Source organism: Rana temporaria, chromosome 4, assembly GCF_905171775.1.
Source record: "Rana temporaria chromosome 4, aRanTem1.1, whole genome shotgun sequence".
Classification (NCBI taxonomy): Eukaryota; Metazoa; Chordata; class Amphibia; order Anura; family Ranidae; genus Rana; species Rana temporaria.
In genome coordinates, this window is record NC_053492.1 from 254,130,474 (window position 1) to 254,157,614 (window position 27,141).

At 40.8% G+C, this 27,141-nt stretch overlaps 1 protein-coding gene across 3 annotated transcripts in view; it reads right to left on the minus strand.

The window, feature by feature from the left end:
- The window catches only part of ASCC3 (activating signal cointegrator 1 complex subunit 3), an 841,816-nt gene that overhangs the window by 17,718 nt on the left and 796,957 nt on the right, over positions 1 to 27,141 (minus strand). For all 3 annotated transcript variants that reach the window (XM_040350155.1, XM_040350157.1, XM_040350156.1), the window contains 2 exons: positions 8,309 to 8,460; positions 3,315 to 3,465 (listed from right to left, as the gene is read on the minus strand). In XM_040350155.1, coding sequence (XP_040206089.1) covers positions 3,315 to 3,465; positions 8,309 to 8,460 — 303 coding nt within the window. The remainder of the gene's footprint in view (positions 1 to 3,314; positions 3,466 to 8,308; positions 8,461 to 27,141) is intronic.

Consider the following 27,141-nt stretch of genomic DNA (forward strand, 5'->3'; position numbering starts at 1 on the left):
CCGCAAGTAATTTTTAAGCTTAACATATGCATAAAAACCAATGTAATCATAATGTAGGGGGTATATATTGACAAAGTTTTGAACCTTATGCACTCAAGGGATAAACTGGTTCTAGATTAAACTGCTTGCTCTTAATGGAAAGCACATAATAGTCTGTGGAGAAAACATTTCAATGTGTAGCAACAACATTCTAATGAGTGTAAGCAATATCATATTAAGCACCTAATGAAGTGGATATCCATAAACTCTGTTCTTTGTTGGTTAACAAGCCTAGTTAAATATGAATACCATTTCCATATGAAATCTAAGAGAATGTGGTTTCAGACTGTGCAATTCAGTTTCTAGAGAAAATGTAAAACAAATTAAATATATAAAACTGAGTGTATATAAAAAAAAGTAGACCAATGGAAACTTTTGAGTACATGCACAAATAATACTTGGGTGAGTTGCTTCTGGGTAGCACAACTACACAGCAGTAGTAACTGTACAATGGTAATAGTCAGTTTGCATTGGACATTTTTGCTTTTAGTGAATAGCCCTAGCTGATGAGGTTTCTTGTAATTGATGCCCCATTTAATTCCCAGTAGCAACATTCAGACACTGTCTTTAGGCAAATACTAAAGGCTACTACACACAGGCAGAATATTGGCCAGGATCGGCTGGTTCAACAGAAACCGGCCGACTTTCGGCCTATGTTTAAAAGCAGCCTTTCTGACAAAAGCTGCTTAAACGACTATATTTTTATTTGAAAAGGCATACTAGAAAACCAGCATCCAATTAGTGCTTGTAGCCAATGGCAGTGAGGGAGGGCAAGTCCCTTGTCAGAACACAATAGCACAGTGGTGGAGACTGCCACACTAACATTGCAAAGTAAATATGGTTTATTCGCTTGGTTGAACAAAAAAAAACCTCCCTGCATGTACCTAGCATTAGGCTGCAACAGATCTTCACTTTTCACTGACAACAGCAAGCCCCCCTTATCAATATTATGACTTTTACACAGCACTTCTTTACTGCTTGCTTCTGGCTTCTAGAGGAGGTCTAAGACAAAGTGAAATAATTCAGTGACCCTCAGCTTAACCCTCCTGGCGGTATCCCCGAGCGTGACTCAGGGTTGATTTTTTTTGCTAAAATCGGTAACCCCGAGTCACGCTCGGGGTAGCTGTGCAGAGCCTGCAGCGTGCGCTGTCTTACCTTGTCCTGGATCCAGCGATGTCACCGCGCTGTGTGAGCGAGCGGGACCTCGCTCGATTCACACAGCGTCCTCCTGTGCCGCCGATCTCCGTTCCCTGCGACGTTACGACGCACGGGAGCGGAGATCGGCGCCAAATTCAAAAACGTAAACAAACACATTACATACAGTATACTGTAATCTTATAGATTACAGTACTGTATGTAAAAAAAACACACCCCCCTTGTCCCTAGTGGTCTGCCCAGTGCCCTACATGTTCTTTTATATAATAAAAACCTTTCTTTCTGCCTGAAAACTGTAGATTGTCCATAGCAACCAAAAGTGTCCCTTTATGTCAAAAATGGTTTTAGATCAGCTAAAAAACAGCGATAATAAATTATAATCACTTGCAGAATTGTGCGATAGCGATTTGTGGGGTAATTCGTCATAAAAATAAATAAAAATAATGAAATTTCAGTGATTTTGATTTGATTACATTATTGAATAATTTTTATTAGAATTATATTATTATTTGTTATAATTATTTATAATTATTTATTATATTATAATTTATAATTTTGTTTTTAAAAAAATGTCATACCCGGGATGCCTATTAGATTCTTGTTTGGTCAGATTTAAGTGAGTTATTCCTAAGAATTACAGGCCTACAGTATAAAACACCAAATTTCCTTGCAAATAATTGTACCGCTTTTGGTACGTAATTCCAGACAGAATCATACCGCCAGGGAGGTTAATAGTTGTAGAGCACTCCAGCTCTATAGCCCCAAATCAGCTTTCAAAGTCCATAAACAAAGGGTTCCTCTTCTGGGCCCATGCAGGCACACCAGTGTGTTGCTTCTTTGTGTTCTGCCCAGTCTTAAACAGAATGTAGGCTCCCAAAAACCTTTCAAATTATATTTCAAAACAACTTTGGAGCCATGCTCATCACATGGCATCAGATGACAGGCTCTCTTGTGCTAGAGGAGAGTTACATTGTACGGGGGAACCCTAAGGCCCCTTTCACATGTACGGATCCCATGAGGATCCGTACATGTCTCATCCGCTTGCTCAGCGGGGATTGCGCCGTTTATCCCTGCTGAACCGGCACATGACAGGGCGGTCCCCACACACTGTGCAGGGACCGCCCTGTCAGATCTCCGCTCTCCCCTATGGGGGGATCGGATGAACACGGACCGTCTGTCCGTTTTCACCTGATCGGCTCTGCAGACGGATAGAAAATAGGATTTTCCTCTGTCTGCAGAATAGGAGCATAGCGGACACTGTCAGCGGGTGTCAGCGGATGATCCGCTGACACCCGCTATCTCATAGGGATACATGTATGTCCCTTTTTCATCCCTAAACGGATGGATGAAAAAGCGTACATATGGTCTGCTGGTGTGAAAGGGCCCTTATTCATTACTCCTGGGACATAGAATAATACTAATACTTTATAGCAAGGACTGTTACAACAACAAGCAATATGACCAATAAAAGTTATTGGGCCATGCAGTGTTGAACAAAGATGTCTCTTGCACCTGAAAGCATTAATTATGAAATGTTACAAAAAATGTCACTGCGACGTGTACCTATCACACAGAGAAAAGGTACAAAGAACGTCACTGCAGATGATCCACTTCAGTTCCTTAGTCTAACTGAAGAGAAGGGCACTCTGGCAGGTGTCTTTAATTTATGTTACAGTGGTAATCAAAGGGAATAAAGAAATAAAGAACTGACGTCCATATTTTTGATTCAGTCAACTTCCATTACTTGGGGCAAATAAGTTGTGATTAAAATTTGAGAGACATTAATGTGTGGAACCAGCTGGAGATAATCTATGAGTAGTCTGAGGTATATTACTAAATCAGTAAACAGTAATACATTCTCAGATTTATACACACTTTTTTGGTACTGTTCAAATTTCACCCTACTTCGAATACAAGAAAATACTAGGAGTAGCAGTGAAGTAGCATAGCTCTTTACTGATGAGGTATTTGTCTCCTGAGCTAAATCAGATACCTCAATTTAGAAAGAGAACATGTCTTTATCCTCTGAACACGAGTGGTCAATTGTTACACTGTTCCTAGTGCGAACTATAAGCTATTCCTAAATTTTAGAGCCACTACAAAGGAAACAGAAAGATTACCTGTGAAATGGGTGCAACTTGAAGGTCCTGCTCTACAATTGAAGTGAAAATATCTTCTTTGCCTTCACATGCTGCAATCAACTCTGGAAGGCACTCAATGGGTCCCATTATACTTTCAGAGCAGCCAGTTCTTTTTCTGGGGTTCCATTTTCTTACAGAACAAAAGAAAAGCATTATAAAACTTTTATGTGTGGTTAGATATTATGACACAAAATTATACCCTATGTTGATTTAATAAGGCAGTTCAAAGTGTATTGGTAAAATGTCAAGTGCACAAACCTATAGGAACCAAATTTCAGTTTTCCGATTCCAGACTGAATGCATTGAATTGCAAAATAGTTCAATTTGAAATTGCTTTCTAACTTCATAAGTAAACTGTGTAATGCATCTTCAAGTACAAAAAATCTGAGCATCACTGAAACATCTATGATTACTAGAAAAGTGTAACTGCACAGAAATAGAACTACCACACATAATTAATATCTCTAATTCTTATACAATAGCAGAATGTGCATTATCTGGACATATTTCCATTCCTATAACAATTTTTCATGACAAAACCCATATATGAAAAAACAAACAAAAAAAAACAAAACAAATCAGATCTTCTGCATGAATACTGTATTGTTTACATCTATGAGTTGATAAACTAAACTGAATCGGTTTTAGTTACAAGTGATATTGACAGCAGTACAATTGAATGTAATGGTCTACTGATATGCGGTTTTAGGATAGGACATCTCTTATCTGCTGTAACATTTTTATCACTCCGATACTAAATTATTCTGTATACGGCTCAGTGTTTACTTCCTGTGGACTTAAGATGGCTCTACAGTTCAAGCATTTGTTTCTTATTTCCTAAACATAGAACAGGCTTCCTTTGTTGTACTATTATTGGAGATATCTGACTGCTCTCCCAAACCTTGTAGCATTAAATTGTGCAAAAAACAGTCAATGGAAGCATTAAAAGAACAATGATAAATACAGTTAAAAGCTGAACACCACTGTCTTCTAAAACCTCTTGGCATTGGTATTGATGGATGGAAACCATCCAATGTGGAGTGTGTGCATTTTCAAAAATAAAAAACTTTGATTATGGTGATTATGTAGTCCTCTTTCACTACTGTGAAACCAAAGGAATATTTCCTTATTAGTAAGTACTTTTACATGTGAATTGCAAACATTTGTTTACTAGTCCTTTTTGTTGATGACTGTAGTTAAATACAGATTATAGACTCTTTATCTAATGGCTGTGCACCATGAGGTTTGGACATCATCCCTGTTGAATGACTGCTATGATAAAATCACTTGGCCACAGAATTTACAGTTTTTACGCAGTCTGAACAGACTGTGAAGACTAAATTATTAGAACATTTAAAGCATAATTAGTGCAGCACTATGAAGCAGGAAGTAAACTCAGAAGCCCTAAGGTGCATACCACACACATTTAAAAGATTATTTAAAACAAGCTGATCACATCAATTTTAAGAAGAAAAAAAATGTATATATATAGATACACATAGCCTTGAAAAAGTATTCATACCCCTTGAAATTGTGTCATGTTACAACCAAAAACGCAAATTTATTTATTGGGATTTTATGTGATAGACCAACACAAAGTGGCACATAATTGTGAAGTGGAAGGAAAACGATAAATGGTTTTCAATTTTTTTTTTTACAAATAAATATGTGAAAGTGTGGTGTGCATGTGCATTCAGCCCCCCCTGAGACAATACTTTGAAGAACCACCTTTCATTGCAATTACAGCTGCAAATCTTTTTGGGTATGTCTTTGCCAGTTTTGCACATTAAGAGGGGGACATTTTTGCCCATTCTTCTTTGCAAAATAGCTCAAGCTCTGTCAGATTAGATGAAGAGCATTTGTGAACAGCAACTTTCAAGTCTTGACACAGATTCTCAATTAGATTTAGGTCTGGACTTTGACTGGGCCATTCTAACACATGAATATGCTTTGATATAAACTATTCCATTGTAGCTCTGGCTGTATGTTTAGGGTCGTTTTCCTGCTGGAAGGTGAACCTCTGCCCCAGTCTCATGCCTTTTGCAGACTAACAGGTTTTCTTCTAAGATTGCACTGTATTTGGCTCCATCCATCTGCCCATCAACTCCCACAACATGATGCTGTCCCAACCATGTTTCACGGTGGGGACGGTGTGTTCAGGGTGATTACCAGTGTTAGTTTTCCGCCACACATAGCGTTTTGCTTTTAGGCCAAAAAGTAAAATTTTGGTCTCATCTGATTAGAGCACCTCCTTCCACATGTATGCTGTGTCCCCCACATGTCTCCTTGCCAACTGCAAATGGTACTTCTTATGACTTTCTTTCAACAATGGCTTCCTTCTTGATACTCCTCCATAAAGGCCAGATTTGTGGTGCACACGACTAATAGTTGTCCTGTGGACATATTCTTCAACCTGAGCTGTGGATCTCTGCATGTCCTCCAGAGTTACCATGGGCCTCTTAGCTGCTTCTCTGATTAATGCTCTCTATGCCCGGCCTGTCAGTTAAGGTGGACAGCCATGTCTTGGTAGGTTTGCAGTTGGGCCATACCTTTACCTGGGTTTAACAGTGCTCTGTGAGATGTTCAAAGCTTTGGATATTTTTTCATAACCTAACCCTGCTTTAAACTTTTTAACAATTTTAACCCAGACCTGTCTGGTTTGTTCGCTAAGGCTCTCTAAAAAAACTCTGAGGGCTTCACAGAACAGCTGTATTTATACTGAGATTCAATTACACACAGGTGAACTCTATTTACTAATTAGGTGTCATCTGAAGGCAATTGGTTCCACTAGATTTTAGTTAGGGGTATCAGAGTAAAAAGGGGGGGGGGGGGGTCAATACAAATGCACGCCACACTTTTCACATATTTATTTGTCAAAATTTTGGAAAACAATTTATAATTTTTCTTCCACTTCAAAAATATGTGGCACCTAGTGTTGGTCCATCACATTAAATCCCAACAAAATACCGTCTGAAAAAAATCCACGGTTTTCTTGTCGGAATTTCCAATCGTGTGTACGTGGCATTAGTTTCATCAGACCATAACACATTTTCCCACATGCTTTCAGGAGACTTTAAACATTGCAAAATTTAGCCAGGCTTGGATGCTTTTCTTCATAAGAAAAGGCTTCCATCTTGCCACTCTACCCCATAGCCCAGACATATGAAGAATACAGGAGATTGTTGTCCCATGTACCACACAGCCAGTACTTGCCAGATATGCAGCTCCCTTAATGTTAATGTATGTCTCTGTACAGCCTCCCTGACCAGTTTTCTTCTTGCCTTTTCATAAATTTTGGTTTGACATGCTGTTCTTGGTAATGTCACTGTTGTGTCATATTTTCTCCACTTGATGATGACTGTCTTCACTGTGTTCCATTGTATATCTAATGCCAATGAGATCCCTCTGATGCTTTGGAAGCTCTCTGCGGACCATGGCTTTTGTTGTAGGATGCGACTAAGAAAATGTCAGGAAAGACCTACTAGAACAGCTGAACTTTATTTGGGGTTAATCAGAGGCATTTTAAATGATGGCAGGTGTGTGCTGACTCATATTTAATATGAGTTTGAATGTGATTGCTTAAAGAGGAAGTAAACCCTCTGAAAAAAAATACACCCTGTAAGACAAAGGCATATTGAGCTAGTATGCATAGCATACTATCTCATTATGAATTACTTACCTGAGATCGAAGCCCCCGTAGTGGTACTCGTTCCCCTCCTTCATCGCGGCCATCTCTCCCGAAGTGACTTCCGGTTATCGCGGTTCCAGCGCTGTGACTGGCTGTCACCGATTATTGTTGCTGGCCCATGCCTATACCTATATGACTACAATGTACTCATCCTTCTGGTGGCTCCTTCCAGCAGGATAATGCACATAGTCACAAAGCTCAAATCATCTCACTACTGGTTTCTTGAACATGACAATGAGTTCACTGTACTCCAGTGGTCTCCACAGTCAGCAGATCTACAGTCCAATAGAGCTTCTTTGGAATGTGGTGGAATGGGAGATTTGCATCATGGATGTGCAGCCGACAAACCTGTAGCAACTGCGAGATGCTATCATGTCACTATGGACCAAAATCTCTGATGAATGTTTCTAACACCTTGTTGAATCTATGCCACAAGGAATGAAGGCAGTTCTGAAGGCAAAAGGGGGTCCAACCCGGAACTAGCAAGATGAACCTAATAAAGTAGCCAGTGAGTGTATATATATATATATATATATATATATATATATATATATATATATACACACACATATTTATTATACAGTGTATATCAGTATATATATATATATATATATATATATATATTTACACACACGTTTCAAACTATATATTCTTTACTGAAGCCATGCAAGCAACAAACCTTCTTGTAGATTGGTATAAGTGCTCTACGGCCTAAGAACAGCTGTGCTGCCATCACTGAGCAATTTTCCAGTTTCCTCTACTATTGGCTTAATTTGACATCACTGTACACAGAAACCTATTACTGAAAGGGTTTTCCATTTTTATACTCATTGATTTCACACTATCATTTCAGCCAAACTGATAAGGCACATTCTGCAGGTCAGAATTACTGTTGTGTCCTAATGTGATGTCTGTGAATTAAATTCACGCTCTATTCTGTTATGAGAGAAATAATACCAGCTAAGCGGCTATGTACCTTTAGATGCCTTCATTAGGAGAGTAATAAAGTGTTTTTTTTTTTTTACTTTTTATTTAATGGCGTTATATATACATAAAAATATGTTGAATATGTCTGGCCTATTTTGGTAACTGCAGTACAGGAAAAACCGGAGTAGAAAATGTCAACCAGTTATGCAGCTTGCACTGGAAATTAATCCTATAATATAATTGGTTCAGCAAAAAGTAGAGTCTTTGATCAATTTTTCACAAATTAACATCAATATCAAGTTTAATTTTTTTTTAGAATCCCTAACTTAGTTCACAGATTATTTAGTTTAGTACTCACCTGAACAGATGTAGGTGGTGTTTCTCAATGTTTGGCACAGTGAGTAAACAAGAGTCATGCATCCATCGAGCTTGAACTACCATCTGCACCAAGTATGTTATATTTAGAGCTGTGACAAGCCAGCCATGATGAGCTGCTGCATCCAACATAGCCTAGAAAAGAAGCAACACGTGATATCAAATACCCAGTTTTACACATTTCTTATGTGTTACATGCAATTTTGGTAATTAGTACTGAATGTACATAATTGCTCCATTATACAGTTTGGAAATTAACCAAGTCCTATGTCTACAGCTGACCCTCCTAAAGCCTAGTGCACACAATAAGAATATTGGTGAAATTATTGTCTGTTTTGTTTTGCATGCTAATCTCATATCCAAAATGAAGAGGTTACTAAAGTTAAGAAAATTCTCCTAAGACAGGATACAATTTTGGAAGTGATGTAATGTATTGTGTTATACTGTAATGTATTCTTTCATTTCCGAGCATGCGCAGTCTCGGTCACACAATTTTTTAAATACAAATACTATTCTAATTACACGAAAATCATTTGTTCTGTTATCTTACAAGAAATATTTTTGTGCTTTTTCACATAAACTGTCATAATCAGCTCTCAAAAGCTATGTACTAATGAATAGATTATCGGACGATCTCACCAAATGTTTTTTTTTTGTTTGATATTCTCATTGTGTGTACGGACCTTAAATTCTGAGCAACAGAGCAAGGAAGAAAAAAATATTGGAAGCTTCCAGTAGCATGCAAATAAAATACTGTAGCTACAAATTTAAGCTGAATGGCCAACTATGTGAAGCCTGGTCAGATTAGGTACCACTCTTTCACATTACATTACAAAGCAAAAGAGCTCCAAATATGATATGCAACAATACAGGACTAGATTGCATTTTTATCCCAAACATTTTTGCCTGATGCTGACAGCGACAGGCCTGTAGTAATTTATTCCTTCACCCGTCTACATAGAAAAGTAAATAATCAGGCCTACACACAGGGTGATATTCCAGCAATTCAGAAACTTTCCTGTACATGCAATAAGTACCTCCGAGCACCCTCAATTCTTAAATAATAGAAAAAAAAACTGGCCAGAACTAGGAGCGTCACTTCCTACTGTCACACTATTTACGGCCCGCCACAGGAACAAAATCCCACTTTTGTTGAGAAAAAAGTTATCCCTCTGGAAGATCATTGTACATTGCAGGGATTTTAACAAACTTTGTGGCAGAATCCTACTGATTTTTGCACTGAAGAAAAACATTATTTTTTTGTCTGAAGAGTGAATCTGAAGTGTCTTTTTCATTATTATGCAGCTGATGCACCTTGTGTTCTAATGAGGAAAATGCACTAATTTAGAAGTATTTAACCCTTTCAGAGTATCTCACCAAAACTGAAAATTTGGTTGCAGTGGATGCCCAAAATCTGACTTGTATCTTACTGCAGGCTTCTGGGAAAATCAGTGAGCCAATCACACAAGCAAGAAATTACATTTCTGGGGTTGTTCCATACACCAAGGGTGTCAGTAATGCTTCCAGGTTGCCACAATGCATTGAATTTTACAGAAAATTACATTCAATTACAATATGGCTTGTGTAGCAATTGTATATACTATATTATTTTTTTCCCCATGAAGGTGAAGTTACCCTTTGAATAAAATACAGAAACAGGTTTAAGGTACCACCGATGATCACAAAGTAGATAAAGACTAAAAGCAGATGGATGGATAGATAGATTTCTTATAAAGATGTAACTCCCAATCTGCATACCTATTATAACTCAGTGACATAAGTGACTGAGGGTAGAGAATCCCACAAGACAACCAGGCAGGTGATAATTTAAGAAGGAGTTCTGCAGTTTGCATACCCAATAATTCATAGGTTTCCGTTAAATGCCTACTTTTGTAGCGTACCTTCACAAGTTCGGCAAACTTGCCTTGGTTTGGTATTAAAACATCTAACAGAATTATAAAATGTTAAGGTGAAATGTCACTCATGGCTTCTGCACTTCAAACCTTATGAACATTAAGAAGACAAGTTCTTTTTGTTTGCCTAACAAATAGTACTGCTTAATAAACCAGTCATAAGGTATATATAACCTACATGTTTCACTGACCACCAAAGGAATTGTGTAGAGTATTCCCTTTTAATCTTTGCATTGAATCTAATGTTTTACAGACAAACAGCAGGCTGTGGTTACTTAAGACAAAACTAAACAGTGAAAGCTTCTTCCAACAAAGGGGCTGTTTACACACGCAGAGCTGTTTCAATTAAATTACACAAATTCTCAACAACCACAGAATCAGTTCAGTGATATAATAGGATGCATGGACGTGAAATCTACAATGTGAAGTGAGATTTTCAAACTCAGGTTTAGTTTCTAATCTGGTTGTGGTTGAAGGCAATCAGATTTGGCATGTTAAAACAAGTTGTCGCTGGTATGAAAATCATAAAACATACACATGCCTTACATTGAATACTACACTCTCACATTTTTGGACACAAAATTTCATAGCCTAATAAATCCAATTATTGTTGAATTCTAACAACAAAATACTTATCAGGACTATCCTTTTCGATCTAGGTGGCATTTAATTGCGTCATATGTATGGTAAATGCATTTGTCTATTCCACAGGTAAAAAAGAATGTTCAATCATCTGTCAAGGATGATAAGCATTTTAGAGACTTGTCCCTGCTTCGTATCAGATGTTAATGCCTATATAGTCAGACTATAGAATATATTAGAACTGGCTGAATTGAGTGTAAAAAATCAGGCTGATTCAAGAAAATTCAAACCTTGAGTTTAGAAGCACTTGATATCCTAAAAAGACAAGACAGCACAAGTGCTGGATGAATGGACCAACACTGTCATGAAGGAAAAGGAGGGGGTCTATAGCCTTGTGTACACTCTAGAAGCCATTTAGAGCTTACACCAGGCTTCTGCTTCTTGAGCAATATGGAAGCTTAGGGAAAATAAGTATGTGCTGCTGGTGAGGAAGCAAGTTAAGAGTACCTGTTCCTTTGCCTGCAAACCACCAATTCACATACAAATAATTCATATAGCAGTTCAAAGCACAAACAATTACCAGTTTATACTTATTGGCCCAGATTCACAAAGGACTTACGACGGCGTATCTCCACGTACGCCGTCATAAGTCCGAATGTGCACCGTCGTATCTTTGTGACTGATTCATAGAATCAGATACGCCTCACTGTTGCCAAGATACGAGCGGCGTAAGTCTCCTACGCCATCGTATCTTGGGGTGCATATTTACGCTGGCCGCTAGGGGCGCTTCCATATGTTTCCGTGTTGAATATGCAAATGAGCTAGATACGCCGATTCACGAACGTACTTGCGCCCGGCATATTAAAATACGCTGTTTACGTAAGGCGTACGACCGGCCTAACTTTACCCCTCATAAAGCAGGGGTAAGTCATGTTAAGGTATGGACGTCGGAACAGCATCGTATTTTACGTCGTTTGCGTAAGTAGTACGTGAATGGGCATAGGTTACATTCACGTCGACTAAGCATTGAGCCGGCGTAATTTACAGAGAAAATTTGATGTGATGCGCGCATGCGCCGTTCGTTAGGCGCGTCACTTACGTGGGGTCACGATTAATTTCCATACAACACGCCCCCTACCAGCCTACTATGAATTACGCGGGCTTACGCCGGCCCATTTACGCTACGCCGCCGCAACTTACTGAGCAAGTGCTTTGTGAATACTGCACTTGCCTGTCTAAGTTGCGGCGGCGTATCGTAAATAGGATACGCTACGCCCAACTAAAGATACGCCATTGTATCTGAATCTGGCCCATTGTGTCTACAATTGTAATAACTGTGAAACCAGTCCTTGCTTTTGTTAAATGTTGCCGATTTAAGTTTGAGGGATTTTCTGAGCATGCAATTCTTGTGTGTCACAACCAGGGCTGTGGAGTCGGAGTCGAGGAAAATTTTGGGTACCTGGAGTTGGAGTCGGAGTCGGCAAACAATGCACCGACTCCGACTAAATTTAGATTGGAATAAAAAAAAAAAAGCAAGTTTAAATGTCCCAATTCACAAAAAGTTATAATTAATGACTTCTCTACTGTAAGAATAAAGACCAATGCATGCAGTGCCTCACGTAACCGCAAAACGAACACGTTAAGTGACCGTGAAGAAACATGCTTTTCATGTGCTTCACTATATGGCACGCAACGCACAATTAGGAGCTGCAATAATTATACTTTCCATAGTGTTGTGTTCTGCTTTTACAGGGAACGCAGCGTCCATGTGTAACCTAGCCTCTCACTGATAAGGGATTAAATAAATATGTTTTTTGCAGGACTAGAGAGTGAGACACTTGTATAAGTGAAGGGAATGGAGGGCCAATAGTTCAAGACAGAAGCTGTAAACCATTGGAAAAACTGCTGTCATTTAGCTAAGGCTATAAAAACTTGTAAACTCTCAATGTTAGCTTAAACTTTAAACATGACTATGGGATTCTCCTAGGAAAATCATGTTTTAGAATAAATGCCCCTTCCTGGATCCTCCCACTGCCCTATCTTCAGCAGCAGATAAGCACACAAAGGAGAAAGCAGCAGCCCAACTACCTCTCTGCTAGAAGAGCTTAGAAGAACTTGGTGGAACAGCTTCTTGGATTCAACTGTACAATACAGTAGACTGTTGGCTTCCCAGCCAGTAGTCCTGTGGTAGGTTGCGTTTCTTTCCCTCAAGGAATGTATAAAATACATTCGCATATTAATACAGAGGAGTCGGGGAGTCAGAGTCGGAAGTACATAAAACTGAGGAGTCGGAGTCGGAACATTTATCTACCGACTCCACAGCCCTGGTCACAACCCTGATTTCAGAAGTATGTACCCAGGCAACTGCACCACCCACCAACAAAGCTACATTTGGAAGCTCTGAGTTGCTGCAAAACACACAGGGGGCATACTGAAAGGACTATACAGTATAATATTCATTACTGAGCTTTTCCTTTCATTCATTTGTATCAGTCCATTCAAGGCCATTGTGAGCCTGCATGTAAATCTAGCTGTTCAGGAATTCAGTATAAAAAAAATTAGGTAGCAGTTTAAATAACTTATGCTGTTCCCTTTTTTTTCTTACATCTGAACGCTCCTGTTCCTGTGTAGCTTCCTTCAAGCTGAACTCAAGGCAGCTAAAAGGCAATAATGAATGCAGTTCTCTCTGTAGACCTCATCACTGTTCTGCATCTCCTTTCACTGTCCAGGATGACTTGGGCCCAGAAGAAGAGTTGATGCTAGCAATCTGACTGAAGACATCTGAACTGAAATTTATTTGTGGCTGGAGTTGTTCTTTAATGAATCATTCACAAACAATGCATGTGCATATAAACAAGCTTTAAGGAGTAATTTCCCCCCCTTTTTTTTAATAAAATATATCTCCTCTGGTTGATCAATGTACAATACAGGGGTTTGAACAACTTTACAGCAGATTGCCAGCTTTTATTTTAATGGAAATAGCGGTTTGTTTCACATTTTCTTTTGCAGACTGAATTAGAGGGACTGGTTCATTATGATCAGTTTACAGTGCCTTGAAAAAGTATTCATACCCCTTGACATTTTCCACATTTTGTCATGTTACAACCAAAAATGTAAATGTATTTTATTGGGATTTTATGTGATAGACCAACACAAAGTGGCACATAATTGTGAAGAGGAAGGAAAATGATAAATGGTTTTCAACATATTTTACAAATAAATATGTGAAAAGTGTGGGGTGAATTAGTATCCCAGTCAATACTTTGTAGAACCACCTTTGGTTGCAATTACAGCTGCAAGTCTTTTTGGGTATGTCTCTACCAGTTTAGCACATCTAGAAAGGGAGATTTTTGCCCATTCTTCTTTGCAAATCAGCTCAAGCTCTGTCAGATTGGATGGAGAGCATCTGTGAATTGCCACAAAATCTAAATTGGATTTAGGTCTGGACTTTGACTGGGCCATTCTAATATATAAATGTGCTTTGATCTAAACCATTTCATTGTAGCTCTGGCTGAATGTTTACGGTCACTGTCCTGCTGGAAGGAGAACCTCCGCCCCAGTCTCAAGTCTATTTCAGACTTTAACAGGTTTTCTTCTAAGATTGCCCTGCATTTGGCTCCATCCATCTTCCCATCAACTCTGACCATCTTCCCTGTCCCTGCTGACGAAAAGCATCCCCACAACATGATGCTGCCACCACCATGTTTTAAGGTGGGGATTGTGTGTTTAGGGTGATGTGCAGTGTTAGTTTTCTGCCACACATAGCATTTTGCTTTTAGGCCACAAAGTTCAATTTTGGTCTCATCTGACCAGACACCTTCTTCCACATGTTTGCTGTGTCCCCCACATGGTTTTTCTTTCACAAATAACTTTCTTCTTGCCACTTCTTCTATAAAGGCCAGATTTGGGGAGTGCATGACTAATAGTTGTCCTGTGGACAGATTCTCCCACCTGAGCTGTGGATCTCTGCCAGGCACCCGCGATTGCCCGCAATCACGGCAGGACCATGGATCTGTCTGTGTAAACACACTGATCCATGTCCTGTCAGCGGTGAGGAGACTGATGTGTGTTCCCAGTACAGAGGAACACACATCGATGGCCCCCCCTTGTGAGTCCCCCTCCCCCTAACAGTTAGAACACACTTTAGGGAACATATTTAACCCATTTAGCGCCCCCTAGTGTTAACCCCTTCCCTGCCCGTCACATTTACACAGTAATCAGTGCAGTTTTATAGCACTTAACGCTGTGTAAATGTGAATGGTCCCAAAAATGTGTCAAAAGTGTCCGATATATCTGCCACAATGTCACGGTCACAATAAAAATTGCAGATCGCCACCATTACTAGTAAAAAAATAAAATAAAAATGCCATAATTCTATTCCCTATCTTGTAGACGCTAGAACTTTTGCGCAAACCGATCAAATACACTTATTGCGATTTTTTTACCAAAAATATGTAGAAGAATATGTATCGGTCTAAACTGAGGGAAAAAAATCGTTTTTTTTTAAAAAATTATGATATTTATTAAATCAAAAAGTAAAAGATAGTGTTTTTTTTTTAAATTGTCGCTCTTCTTTTGTTTATAGCGCAAAAAATAAAGACCACAGAGGTAATCAAATCCCACCCAAAGAAAGCTCTGTTTGTGGGAAAAAAAGGGCGTCAATGTTGTTTGGGAGCCACGTCGCACGACCGCGCAATTGTCATTCAAAGTGCGACAGCGCTGAAAACTAAAAATTGGTCTGGGCGGGAAGGGGGTGAAAATGCCCTGTATGGAAGTGGTTAAAACTCAGTGTTTTCCTGAATACTGATTTTATGAATATTGATTGATTTTCTTGCTGAGAATAACTGGACCTTGCTTGCTTACTACTACTACTACTACTCATAAGTACTCTGTACAACCAACAGACATTCACCATCTAGCTATATACAATGGAGGATAGCGGCTAATGCAGGAATTTATGATCTGGATGTATGCAATTTTATTAAAACCACACGCAAGTCACATGTAAATGCTTTCACTAAGAAAACAAATAGTATTCTTTGATATGCAGATATCCACTAGAAGTGACAATTGCTCGCCTGTTGATGAATTACAATGATCAAAATATGAAGGGCCTGCTACAAAAGTGACTCCTCGGCTCTCTCTCCTGCCCTTCTCCTGACATCAGCGGGCGTTCTTGGCCCCTCCCGCTATAGCCATCAGCCTGGGAGAGGAGAGCAGTGAGGAGTCACATGAGCGACAGGAGATGCTCTGATATAAGGTAGAAATCGGGGACACATCTTTATTTAACAGAGGGGGTGGCATGAATATACTATAATGGCTTAACAACCACTTTAAGGCTTGATGAAGACTGGCATCTCCTGACAGCACTGTAGGCAGCCGGCTGCTAAAGCTTTTTTCCACGCGGAAACAGGTTGACTTGATTTGATAATCCTAACTATTAAATGTTTCAAAAAGTCCATTAAGTGAGAGGGAATTTTGCATCAGGCACTCCTTTGTACACATTCAAGAACCAACTATCTGAGTGCTTCCTTGTGTCGCTGTCAGTGAGATAGCAATCTAGGACCAGAATGGGTTCCACCTACACTAGACTTCAATCGCAGAATTGCTTTTTTTTTTTTAAAGAGGAATCACTTTAGAATAGATCCAACAGAACCAATTTTATACTTCTATTGGTCCATTGCTATTACACACACATCAGTGATCAAAATATGAAAATATGGCAAGCAATAAAAACAATTTTCTGATATATGTTACAATAGTTACTTCCAACGTATTTTTTAAAAAAAGGCACTATACCATAGTATATTATATAGGTACCATATTTTTGTAAAGTTTAGAACTGAAAAAGACAGAAATCCACTGCTACATACATAAATAATCTCAAGATGCTACATTTGGAATTAAATACAATATTTACTATCGTGTGTAATGCTGTCCAACTATACATTTCCTTCAGAAATGTACAGATCAGTTGTCACTGTTGTGTAAATAATACAACTGTTATTATTTTCATTGTTAACAAATGAAGTTGATTTCAGTTGTCAAGGGAGACCTGCTGACATACTGCAGCTAGGCTTGATCAATTCTGGTATCAGCCGGTGTCCTAATGAATAGCAGGGAGTGTCATGAACTTCAGTTTGATTTACAATTAGCTTCCCAGCTACTGTCCAGCTAACTTAAATCTGAACAGAAAGAAAGGCTCAGCTGCAGTCTTACTTACTTTAATAGACTTCTACAAGCGACATAATGCAAACAGGGGGTTTAATTTTGTTCTATTTCTAAATTAGAATTTTTTGACAACCCACTGGTTTATGTACTTCTAGAAATGAGTTATAGGAAAGTAGAGAGAAAATAACAGGTAATAACATTGTGGTATTGACTGCCATAAACACTGAGGGATACACGACGTAGCAAAATGTACTGCTTTTTAGTAGGTTATTATCTTTTTGGTTTCTAATGTTAATTCATTTTGGCAAGATAATTGTAATCACTGCACCCATCTTCACAAGGAAATATACTGTACATGCATCTTTAAGTATTCATTTTAACTTAACATAAAGACCATTTTGATAATTCTTTGCTTTCCATTGACTTGTACTGCATTATACATCCTTTTCACGATTGAGAGCATGTATAATTAGTGGTAAAAATGTCTACCTCCATTTATTTAAAATGACAAATACCAAGTGATTTTTTCCCGTTGTTTGCGTTCGGCTTTTTCAGGCGTATAGTTAAAGCTGCTATACTGAGGCGTACTCAATGTTAAGTATGGCCGTCCTTCGCGCGTACAATTTTGATTTTTTAACGTTGTTTGCGTAAGTCGTTAGCGAATAGGAATTTGTGTAGAATGACGTCACCGTCGTAAGCATTGGCGGGTTCCGGTTTAATTTCGAGCATGCGCACTGGGATACCCCAGGGACGGCGCATGCACAGTTCCAAAAAAACGTTGTTTACGTCGGGTCACGACGTATTAACATAAAACACGCCCCCATCACAGCCATTTGAATTCCGCGCCCTTACGCCGCGACAGATACACTACGCCGCCGTAACTTATGGTGCGGATTCGTTGTGGATTCAATTTAAAAAAGATAAGTTACGGCGGCCTAGCGTATCTTAGACCCGGCGCAGATGTCTGTGGATCTGCCCCAAACTCTATCCAATGCAGACTTGGAAATAAGATTACCCCATATTACCATTATCTTTTCCCATAGCATATCATGCAGTAGTCTCTGGGGCAGCAGGAACGGGATTTACTCATGGGCTCTGCTATCTGAATCACCATAATTGTGCTCACAAAACAGTGGCTGGCTACCAACTGCAGCAAACTTGTTGTCAACATCCAACAATTGGGTCATGCCATTATGTTCATAAGAAACCATGGACAATGGTGACTGCACTGAGTCTTGCTGTTTCAGAGCTAACTGAGGCAGCTCTGGGTCCTGGATATCAGTGTCACAGAAGGCTCTAAACTTATAAATGAAATGAGAGTCACTATTTGTATACTGCAAATAGTCAGATTTCTATACATGGGCATCATATTGGAATGTCAAGAAAATGTGGTTAGATATATATACACTGTATGTATATACATACATATACATACACATACACACACACACTGCTTGGGCTGAGAAGTTTGGAAATGGCAGAAGTGTTAGTATTAATAGGGATGTCAAAGTCACCCAGAATGATTGTGGGAATTTCAGAAGAAAGTAGGGTAACCAAACAGAGAAGTTATCAAGAAAGGTTGATACTGGTCCAGGGGGCCTGTAGATCACAGCTATCCTTAGAGAAACTGGAGAGAACAGACGAATGCAATGTGTTTCGAAAGAGGAGAGTGACTTTTCAATTTAAAGCAGACCTATACTTAAAGGGGTTGTAAAGGTTCGATTTTTTTTTTAAATAACATACATGTCAGACTTACCTCCACTGTGCAGCTCGTTTGCACAGAGTGGCCCTGATCCTGCTCTTCTGGGGTCCCACGGCGGCTGTCTCAGCTCCACTCCACTAAAGCTATCCCCTCTGGGAAGCTCTTTCCCAAGGGGATTAGCTTGCGGGCGCACTCCCGTGTCATACAGTTGGCATCCATAGACGCCGGGTGAATGACTCGGTCCTGCCCCCCCGGCAGCCGCATCATTGGATGTGATTGACAGCAGTGGGAGCCAATTGCTGCACTGCTATCAATCTATTCAATTAAGGGCCAGACTTTGTGGAGAAGAGGACGCCGTGGGACACACACAGCAGATGGACGGGCTCAGGTAAGTAAAACGGGGGGGCTGGGGGGCCCGTGACAGTGAGGTGTTTTTTTACCTTAATGCATAGGATGCATTAAGGTGAAAAAACATGAACCATTACAACCCCTTTAAAGGGGAACTTCATGATTTTTAATACTGTCTAGCATCTGTTAAGAAAAAAAAGAAGAGCAGCAATACTCACTATTAATCTGGAAGAGAGGGGGCTCAAATGAGTATAAGGGGGAGTAGCACACAGAAAGTGCACGAAGGAAAAAGAAAAAAAAAACCTTCAGCCTTTACATACACTTTAAATTAATCCTCTCTATTATAATCTACATCTGATCATTAGGAGAAAGAAAAGGCAGGGTCTAAAGCAGATTTGTCGGGTACATCATTGTATCCAAAGCAAACATACTGCCAAAAAAACAAGCACTTTGGGGTGCCTGCAATTTACTAATCTAATATATTTTGCACCCAAAGAACTCCTGGCTACAGTATCTGAAGAATATGATAAGATGGGCCTCTCCTATTGCTCAGCATTGATCCTAACCATTCTCCTAACCTCCCTGGCTGTATGACTATGTTCGATTTTTAAAATCTCAAAGTGGTACAGGCCTGTAATCCTTAGTAATAACTCACTTAAATCTGTCCAAACAAGAGTCTAGTAGACATCCCGGGTATGATAAAGTTTGAAACACAAAATAATAAATTATAATATAACTGCCTGTAAATAATTATAAAAAATAATAATAATAAAATGAATTTCCCAACGAATCACTATCGCTCAATTCTGCAAGTGTTCCAATTTACTATCGCTGTTTTCTAGCTGGTCAAAAAACACTTTTGACGTAAAGGGACGCTTTTTGGTTGCCAGGGACAATTTCAAGTTTCCAGGCAGAAATAACAGTGTGTGTATATATATATATATATATATATATATATATATATATATATATAAATATATATAAAATATAAAACTGCATGCAGGGCACTGGACAAAGCATTAGGGACAAAAAAGAGGTGAAATGATTTGATACGGTAATGTAATCTGTAAGATTACAGTACACTGTAATCTTACAGATTACATTACTGTAATCTTACAGTAATGTAATCTGTAAGATTACAGTGTACTGTATGTGTTATGTTTTTTGAATTTGCCGCCGGCTCCGCCCCCATGTGTCGTGACGCTCGCAGGGAACGGAGCCCAGAACACAGAGCATCGGGCCGATGATCGAGTCGGGGACACAGCGATGGGACATCGCAGGATACTGGGGACACGGAAAGTAAGACGGACCAGGATTCGGCAAATCAATCCTGAGTGTGGCCCAGGGATACCGCCAATGGTACATGAAATTAAACTCTGAGCTACTCTCAAGAATACGGCCAGGAGCATTAATCAAGTCTCTCTTTGCCTTGGTTTGACATTGGATTGTTAAATGATGTGTAAGATTTGTTTCAAGTCTTGCTAGGTGCATAGAGTTCAATTACAGAATTATAGAAAAAGCGTAAAGGCATCACAGGATTCCTGTTCTACACTATCATTATTCTGTACACTGATATGTCCAACAGTTTTAAAAGAGAAGTATGGTCAAAGCTTTTTTTGGCCATATTTTTCTTGTTGGTCTTGTTGGCACTTATTTCTGCTCTCCTGTGACCCAGATCCAGCCTACAGAAGACTAAAGCCCTGTCACAGAGCCGGTCCAGGCTCTGCAGTAATCCCACCCGAATGCCTGACTAGCAGCTGGCTCAGCCTCTCAGTGTGCTTCTGAAAGCCTGAGCCAACCACTCACATCCCCTCCACAGCCAGGCAAGATCAGCAGTCCTACTGTGCATGTGCAAGTCACGTTGTGCTTTGTGAATGGTCTCGCTGTCTTCTGGGACCTGAGCGTGTCCCAGAAGGCTGCAGGGGGAGGAGGGGTCGAATATGCTTAGAGATCGCAGTGATGATCTGAGCAGGAAGTGAGAGTAGGTATCTTTCAAAACCAAAAACTCCCCCCAAAAATTGTCAAATGTGGCAGTATAGGGGGGAAATGTGCACAAGCGGAGCTTCCCCTTTTGGGTGGAGCTCTGCTTTAATAACAGCATACAATGCAAAACTGCAGTTTCTAAAGCAAGAAAGATATTTGAATTAAAAGAGGTATAGACTCCTGAGAGAGAAAAAGAGAGAGACATACATAGTTTTGCCCCTGTATAAAGCATTGGTTAGACATCATATGGAATAAGCAGGCATGGAGGACCTCAGATTCTAGGATAGATTAGCTCAACTAAATGTAATCTCGCTTGAGAAGAGGTTGAGATATGATCACCATGGGCCTGATTCCCAAAAGAGATACGCAGACTTAACTGCTGTTCAGTCTGTGCCTAACTTTGGAAACGATCCTCAAAAGGCTTTTTCCAAAGTTAGGCAGAAAATCTGACATGTGTAAGACACTTACACGGTCAGATCTTAGGATGCAGTACCGCACCCACCACTGGGGGCATTTCTCATGGAAATGCAGCTTTGAGTATGCAAATGAGGACTTAAGCAGATCCACAACGCTTTCCAGCACTGTGATTTCTGCGTAAGTTCCGATTTTGCCTGCGCAAAACTAGGGCTGGTTTTACAATGTGGAAAGTTAGTCACACCTTGTAAAGGCCCATTCAAGCGACGGCATTTGGTATACATTCCCGAGGGAGAACTCCACGGCAATTTTTAAATTCAAAACCGGCATGGGTTCCCCCCCCCAGGAGCATACCAGGCCCTTAGGTCTGGTATGGGTTGTAAGGAGACCCCCCCTACGCTGAAAATTCGACGTAGGGGTCCCCCTACAATCCATACCAGACCCGTATCCAAAGCACGCTACCCGGCCGGTCAGGAAGGGAGTGGGGACGAGCGAGCGCCCCCCCTCCTGAGCCGTGCCAGGCCGCATGCCCTCAACATGGGGGGGTTGGGTGCTCTGGGGCAGGGGGGCGCACTGCGGGCCCCCCCACCCCAGAGCACCCTGTCCCCATGTTGATGAGGACAGGACCTCTTCTTCTCAAATAAGGGGGCCCCCAGATACCGGCCCCCCACCCTAAGTGAATGGATATGGGGTACATTGTACCCCTACCCATTCCCCTGGAGGCAAAAAGTAAAAGTTAGTAAACACACAACACAAGGGTTTTTAAAATAATTTATTATTCTGCTCCGGAGGCCCCCCCTGTCTTCTTTATTAGCTCTATTACCAGGGGGGGCTTCTTCTTCCACTCTCCGGGGGTCTTCTTCCACTCTCCGGGGGTCTTCTTCCACTCTCTGGGGGGGGTTTCTTCTTCCGCTCTCCGGGGGGGGGGGGCTTCTCCGCTCTCCGGGGGTCTTCTTCTCTCTTCGCCGCTCTCCGCTGTTGACTCGGCGAACCCCGGTTCTTCTCCAGCTGTCCGGTGCCTTCTTCTTCAGCGCTGGCTGCCTGCTATCTTTGTGTGTTAGCTCAATTAGTAACAGGCAGTCAGCGCGGTCTTCTGTGACGTCAGGTTCTTCTCTTCCGATGTTGACTCGTCGCCTCTTGTCGCTGTAATGATGGAAGCGCGCCTTGCATCCCATTTATATAGGCATCACCGTCCCATCATGCTCCGGCAGGTACCCACGTGGTGGGTGCCTACCCACGTGCACCCACCACGTGGGTACCTACCGGAGCATGATGGGACGGTGATGCCTATATAAATGGGATGCAAGGCGCGCTTCCATCATTGCAGTGACAAGAGGCGACAAGTCAACATCGGAAGAGGGGAGAAGAAGAACCTGACGTCACAGAAGACCGCGCCGGCTGCCTGTTAGTAATTGAGCTAACACACAAAGATAGCAGGCAGCCAGCGCTGAAGAAGAAGGCACCGGACAGCTGGAGAAGAACCGGGGTTCGCCGAGTCAACAGCGGAGAGCGGCGAAGAGAGAAGAAGACCCCCGGAGAGCGGAGAAGCCCCCCCCCGGAGAGCGGAAGAAGAAACCCCCCCCGGAGAGTGGAAGAAGACCCCCGGAGAGTGGAAGAAGACCCCCGGAGAGTGGAAGAAGAAGCCCCCCCTGGTAATAGAGCTAATAAAGAAGACAGGGGGGGCCTCCGGAGCAGAATAATAAATTATTTTAAAAACCCTTGTGTTGTGTGTTTACTAACTTTTACTTTTTGCCTCCAGGTGAATGGGTAGGGGTACGATGTACCCCATATCCATTCACTTAGGGTGGGGGGCCGGTATCTGGGGGCCCCCTTATTTGAGGGGACTCCCAGATTCCGATAAGCCCCCGCCCGCAGACTCCGACAACCAACGGCAAGGGTTGTCGGGAAGAGGTCCTGTCCTCATCAACATGGGGACAGGGTGCTCTGGGGTGGGGGGGCCCGCAGTGCGCCCCCCTGCCCCAGAGTACCCAACCCTCCCATGTTGAGGGCATGCGGCCTGGCACGGCTCAGTAGGGGGGGGGGGGCGCTCGCTCGTCCCCACTCCCTTCCTGACCGGCCGGGTAGCGTGCTTTGGATACGGGTCTGGTATGGATTGTAGGGGGACCCCCTACGTCGAATTTTCGGCGTGGTGGGGTCTCCTTACAACCCATACCAGACCTAAGGGCCTGGTATGCTCCTGGGGGGGGGGGGAACCCATGCCGGTTTTTTCTTTGAAAATTGGCATGGAGTTCTCCCTCTCAGGAATGCATGCTGAGCGACGCTGTCATTTTTTTTTATAATTATTTGTTTTCCCGGCGCGTATATTTTTTTTCACCCGTCGCAACTTTAGTGTCCCGTCGCAATCCACAAAGCCGCCCGGCGTCAATTACGTTCGCGCGCTGCACGTCGGGAAAATTACGTCACACGCATGCGCAGTACGGCCGGCGCGGGAGCGCGCCTCATTTAAATTTTAAACGCCCCCCGGAGAGGAGGACCGCCTTGCGACGGCGGCACTTAAGTTACACGGCCTGAAATTTCTAGGTAAGTGCTTTGTGGATCAGGCACTTAGGTAGAGATTTTAAGTCAGTGTAACTTAACTGCTGAAAGTTAAGTTAGGCAGCTTTTTTGGGAATCAGGCCCCATATGTACATACATAAGTGGTCTATATAGAGAATGTGGTGAAGAGCTTCTCACTTTAGGGTCATTACAAAGCACCAGAGCACAACTTTACATCTGCAGGAAAAGAGATTTACCCCCCACATTCGGAAAGGCTTCTTCACGTTAAAGATTTGTAAAATTGTGGAATAGACTCCCTCAAGAACCAATTCTGGCTAGCTCAGTAGATTGTTTGAAAAAAGAGCAGAATGCATTCCTAAATACACAAAATATAACTGGCAATTTTTTTTTACAAGTAATACATTTAGTGATGGTCGATCCAGGGAATATTCAATTGACTCATGAGGAATAAGGATGGAATTTATTTTTCCCTTACTGGAGCAAATTGGACCATTCTTTATAGGATTTGTTTTGCCTTTCACTGGATCAACTGTAGGTAAATGTGGGTATAAGATTCTGAATATTGAGTTGTTCTAATTTAGTTCTTCTATTTATTTATTTTTGATTGAACTAGATGGACATAAAGGAAGTCTTTTTTCAGCCTATGTAACACTAAGGCCCCTTTCACAGGGGATGTCCTCAGGTCTGCCTGTCAGTTTTTCAGGTGAACCTGATCAAACTTTGCACTCTTTCCTATTGAACGGCGGATGTCAGCGGACACATGTCTGCTGACATCCACTGCTATCCGATCTAATCCTACCCGCAAAAACCCAGGCCGATGGTGGTCCTATTCTCCTATTCGGATAAAAACGGCCCGTAGTCTTCTGGGACCTGTAATGGGTCCCAGATGACTGTTGGAAGGGATGGGGAGAGGAGAATTTCCAGTTAGATCACCTACGAGATCCGAGCAGAAGTGGGAGTGGGTACCTGCCTCTAAAAAAAGGGTCATTTGGGAAGAGTGTGTGTGTGTGTGGGGGGGGGGGGGGCTTAAAGTGGAACTACCACTTTTGGCTGAAAATGGTAAATATTAAATATTTGTGAACTTTATTTAAACATTCTCACAATGCACACAGTAATGCTTTTCTTTAAATAATAACAGTGATACAGTGTTGCAGCAAGACCCCTTTTTTACGTCCTCTTCTTCCTATATTTATCTGACCACATTAGGCACTTTGCATGGTCAGTTTGCTACTCTCCTTCTGACTTGAGAGCTGCAGGACTCTTTGCTAATGCATGGTGTAGTGTGCCTGTAGTCCCATAGCCAGTCTGCTGCTTCCTTCCCAACCCTTTAGCTCTTGAGTTGCTGCAACTTATCTACATGACCTAAACAGAAGCTGTTGATCATCACAAAGAGTCTCTATCTCCATCATTCAGATCCTAGGGAGAGAGCTCTGAATAATGGTCACGTGACCAAAGTAAATAAGGATACAAAAAAGTCTAAATTACTATGGTGTGCTTGCTAATAGTATCTTATATGTTTAATTGTTTCAAAGCTATACTTCACATAAACTCAAATGTTTGCAGCATTTACTTTAATACTTCACTAGGCAATATTGCCCTACAGCACATTTTGTTTTCAGGGATTGTTTCTTAAAAGCATGTGTTACAAACATTACAACAATGTTCTGAAATTCCTTGTATAGCTCAGGAAGTAAAAACATACTTGTATTCACTTTCACCACATGAAAGTATTTTGAAAGATTTGCTGTATAATAATGTAGGGTTTTTGCACTTCATTAACCTTTATTCACATTTCTTGTAGCCCTCTGTTTTACAAGCCCTTGTTATACAGCTAGTGTGTCACATCAAAGCAGCGTTTAAGAACATGTAAGAAAGAAAAAAAAGATTTTATGCTCTTATGTTTAGGTTGTACATAACAGAAGCCGTCCTTATTTACAACTTTCTCTGTGATGTTTTGGTGGGGCATGTAGGTGTTTTCTCACAAGTAACTGTTTATTTTACATAGATGAGGTTAATTATTGATGGTCTTTTTTAACGTATCGTTCAGGTTATTTAGTAACTGAGGAGTCAGGTGTGTAAAATTACCCCAGGGTTCCATAAACAATATGACTTCTAGTTCTTAACAGCTTGAACACATGAGATTTGGCTGGAGGGAACGTGTACAGCTAAAGTGTGCGTCTGTAAAGAAATGTAGCTGAGGTGGGGCCAATGCAACAAGTCCCATGACACAGACTTACATTTATAGGCAAAGGGAGTATTATATCAACAATAATAAGTATGAGGTTTTTAGAAATGCAGATTAAAGTAAAAATAATAAAAAATAAAATAATAATAGAAATATAAGGTTGTTCAATTAGTTATCTTATACATCTTTTACCTATCTACTTTGCACAGACCAGAACGATACATCTGTTGTTGCTTTTGTTATGTTTGTCACTGCACTATGCTACTGTAATAGTATAGAAACAGTCACTAGTCTACCGGATAGTACACACATACTTCAGAAAACAAAAAAACAGCGGCCACCAGAATCTAAACAGCAAACTAAAAACAGTACTGCTTCTTGGCTCCCAGGCACCATGCATTGCTACTAATTATTTCTATATTTGGTTAAACCCATATTCGTAATTACTGTATTATACATGCTGGTAGGTTAATTGGCTTCTGCCTAAATTGGCCCTAGTATATGAATGTGAGTTAGGGACCTTAGATTGTAAGCGCCTTAAGGGTAGGGACTGATGTGAATCTACATTGTATATGTAAAGTGCTGCGTAAATTGAAAGCGCTATATAAGTACTTGAAAATAATAATAATAATAATAATACAAATATGGTGATTTATGACACAAATTTGAATATTGTGTTCATTTTTTGTTTTTTTATATATTGTGTTAGATGTAGATACAAGAAAGGTTAAAAAGGTCCATATACATCGCTTAGAGTCTTTGCATAAACAAACCCCTACCTCAGTTGTGGAACTGGATTTGTTGACGGCACATAGACAGATCACAGACTTACTTTTTCATAAAGCCAAAAGAGCAATACAAGTAGGAAGAAAACAGAGTTATGAATATATGTCTCAATGATTATGGAAGCTGGAGGCGAAAAATACATGTTGCCCAGAGAGATAGCACAGAGATTTGGTGATTTTTATTCATCCCTGTATAATTTACATTCAAAGCCCCAG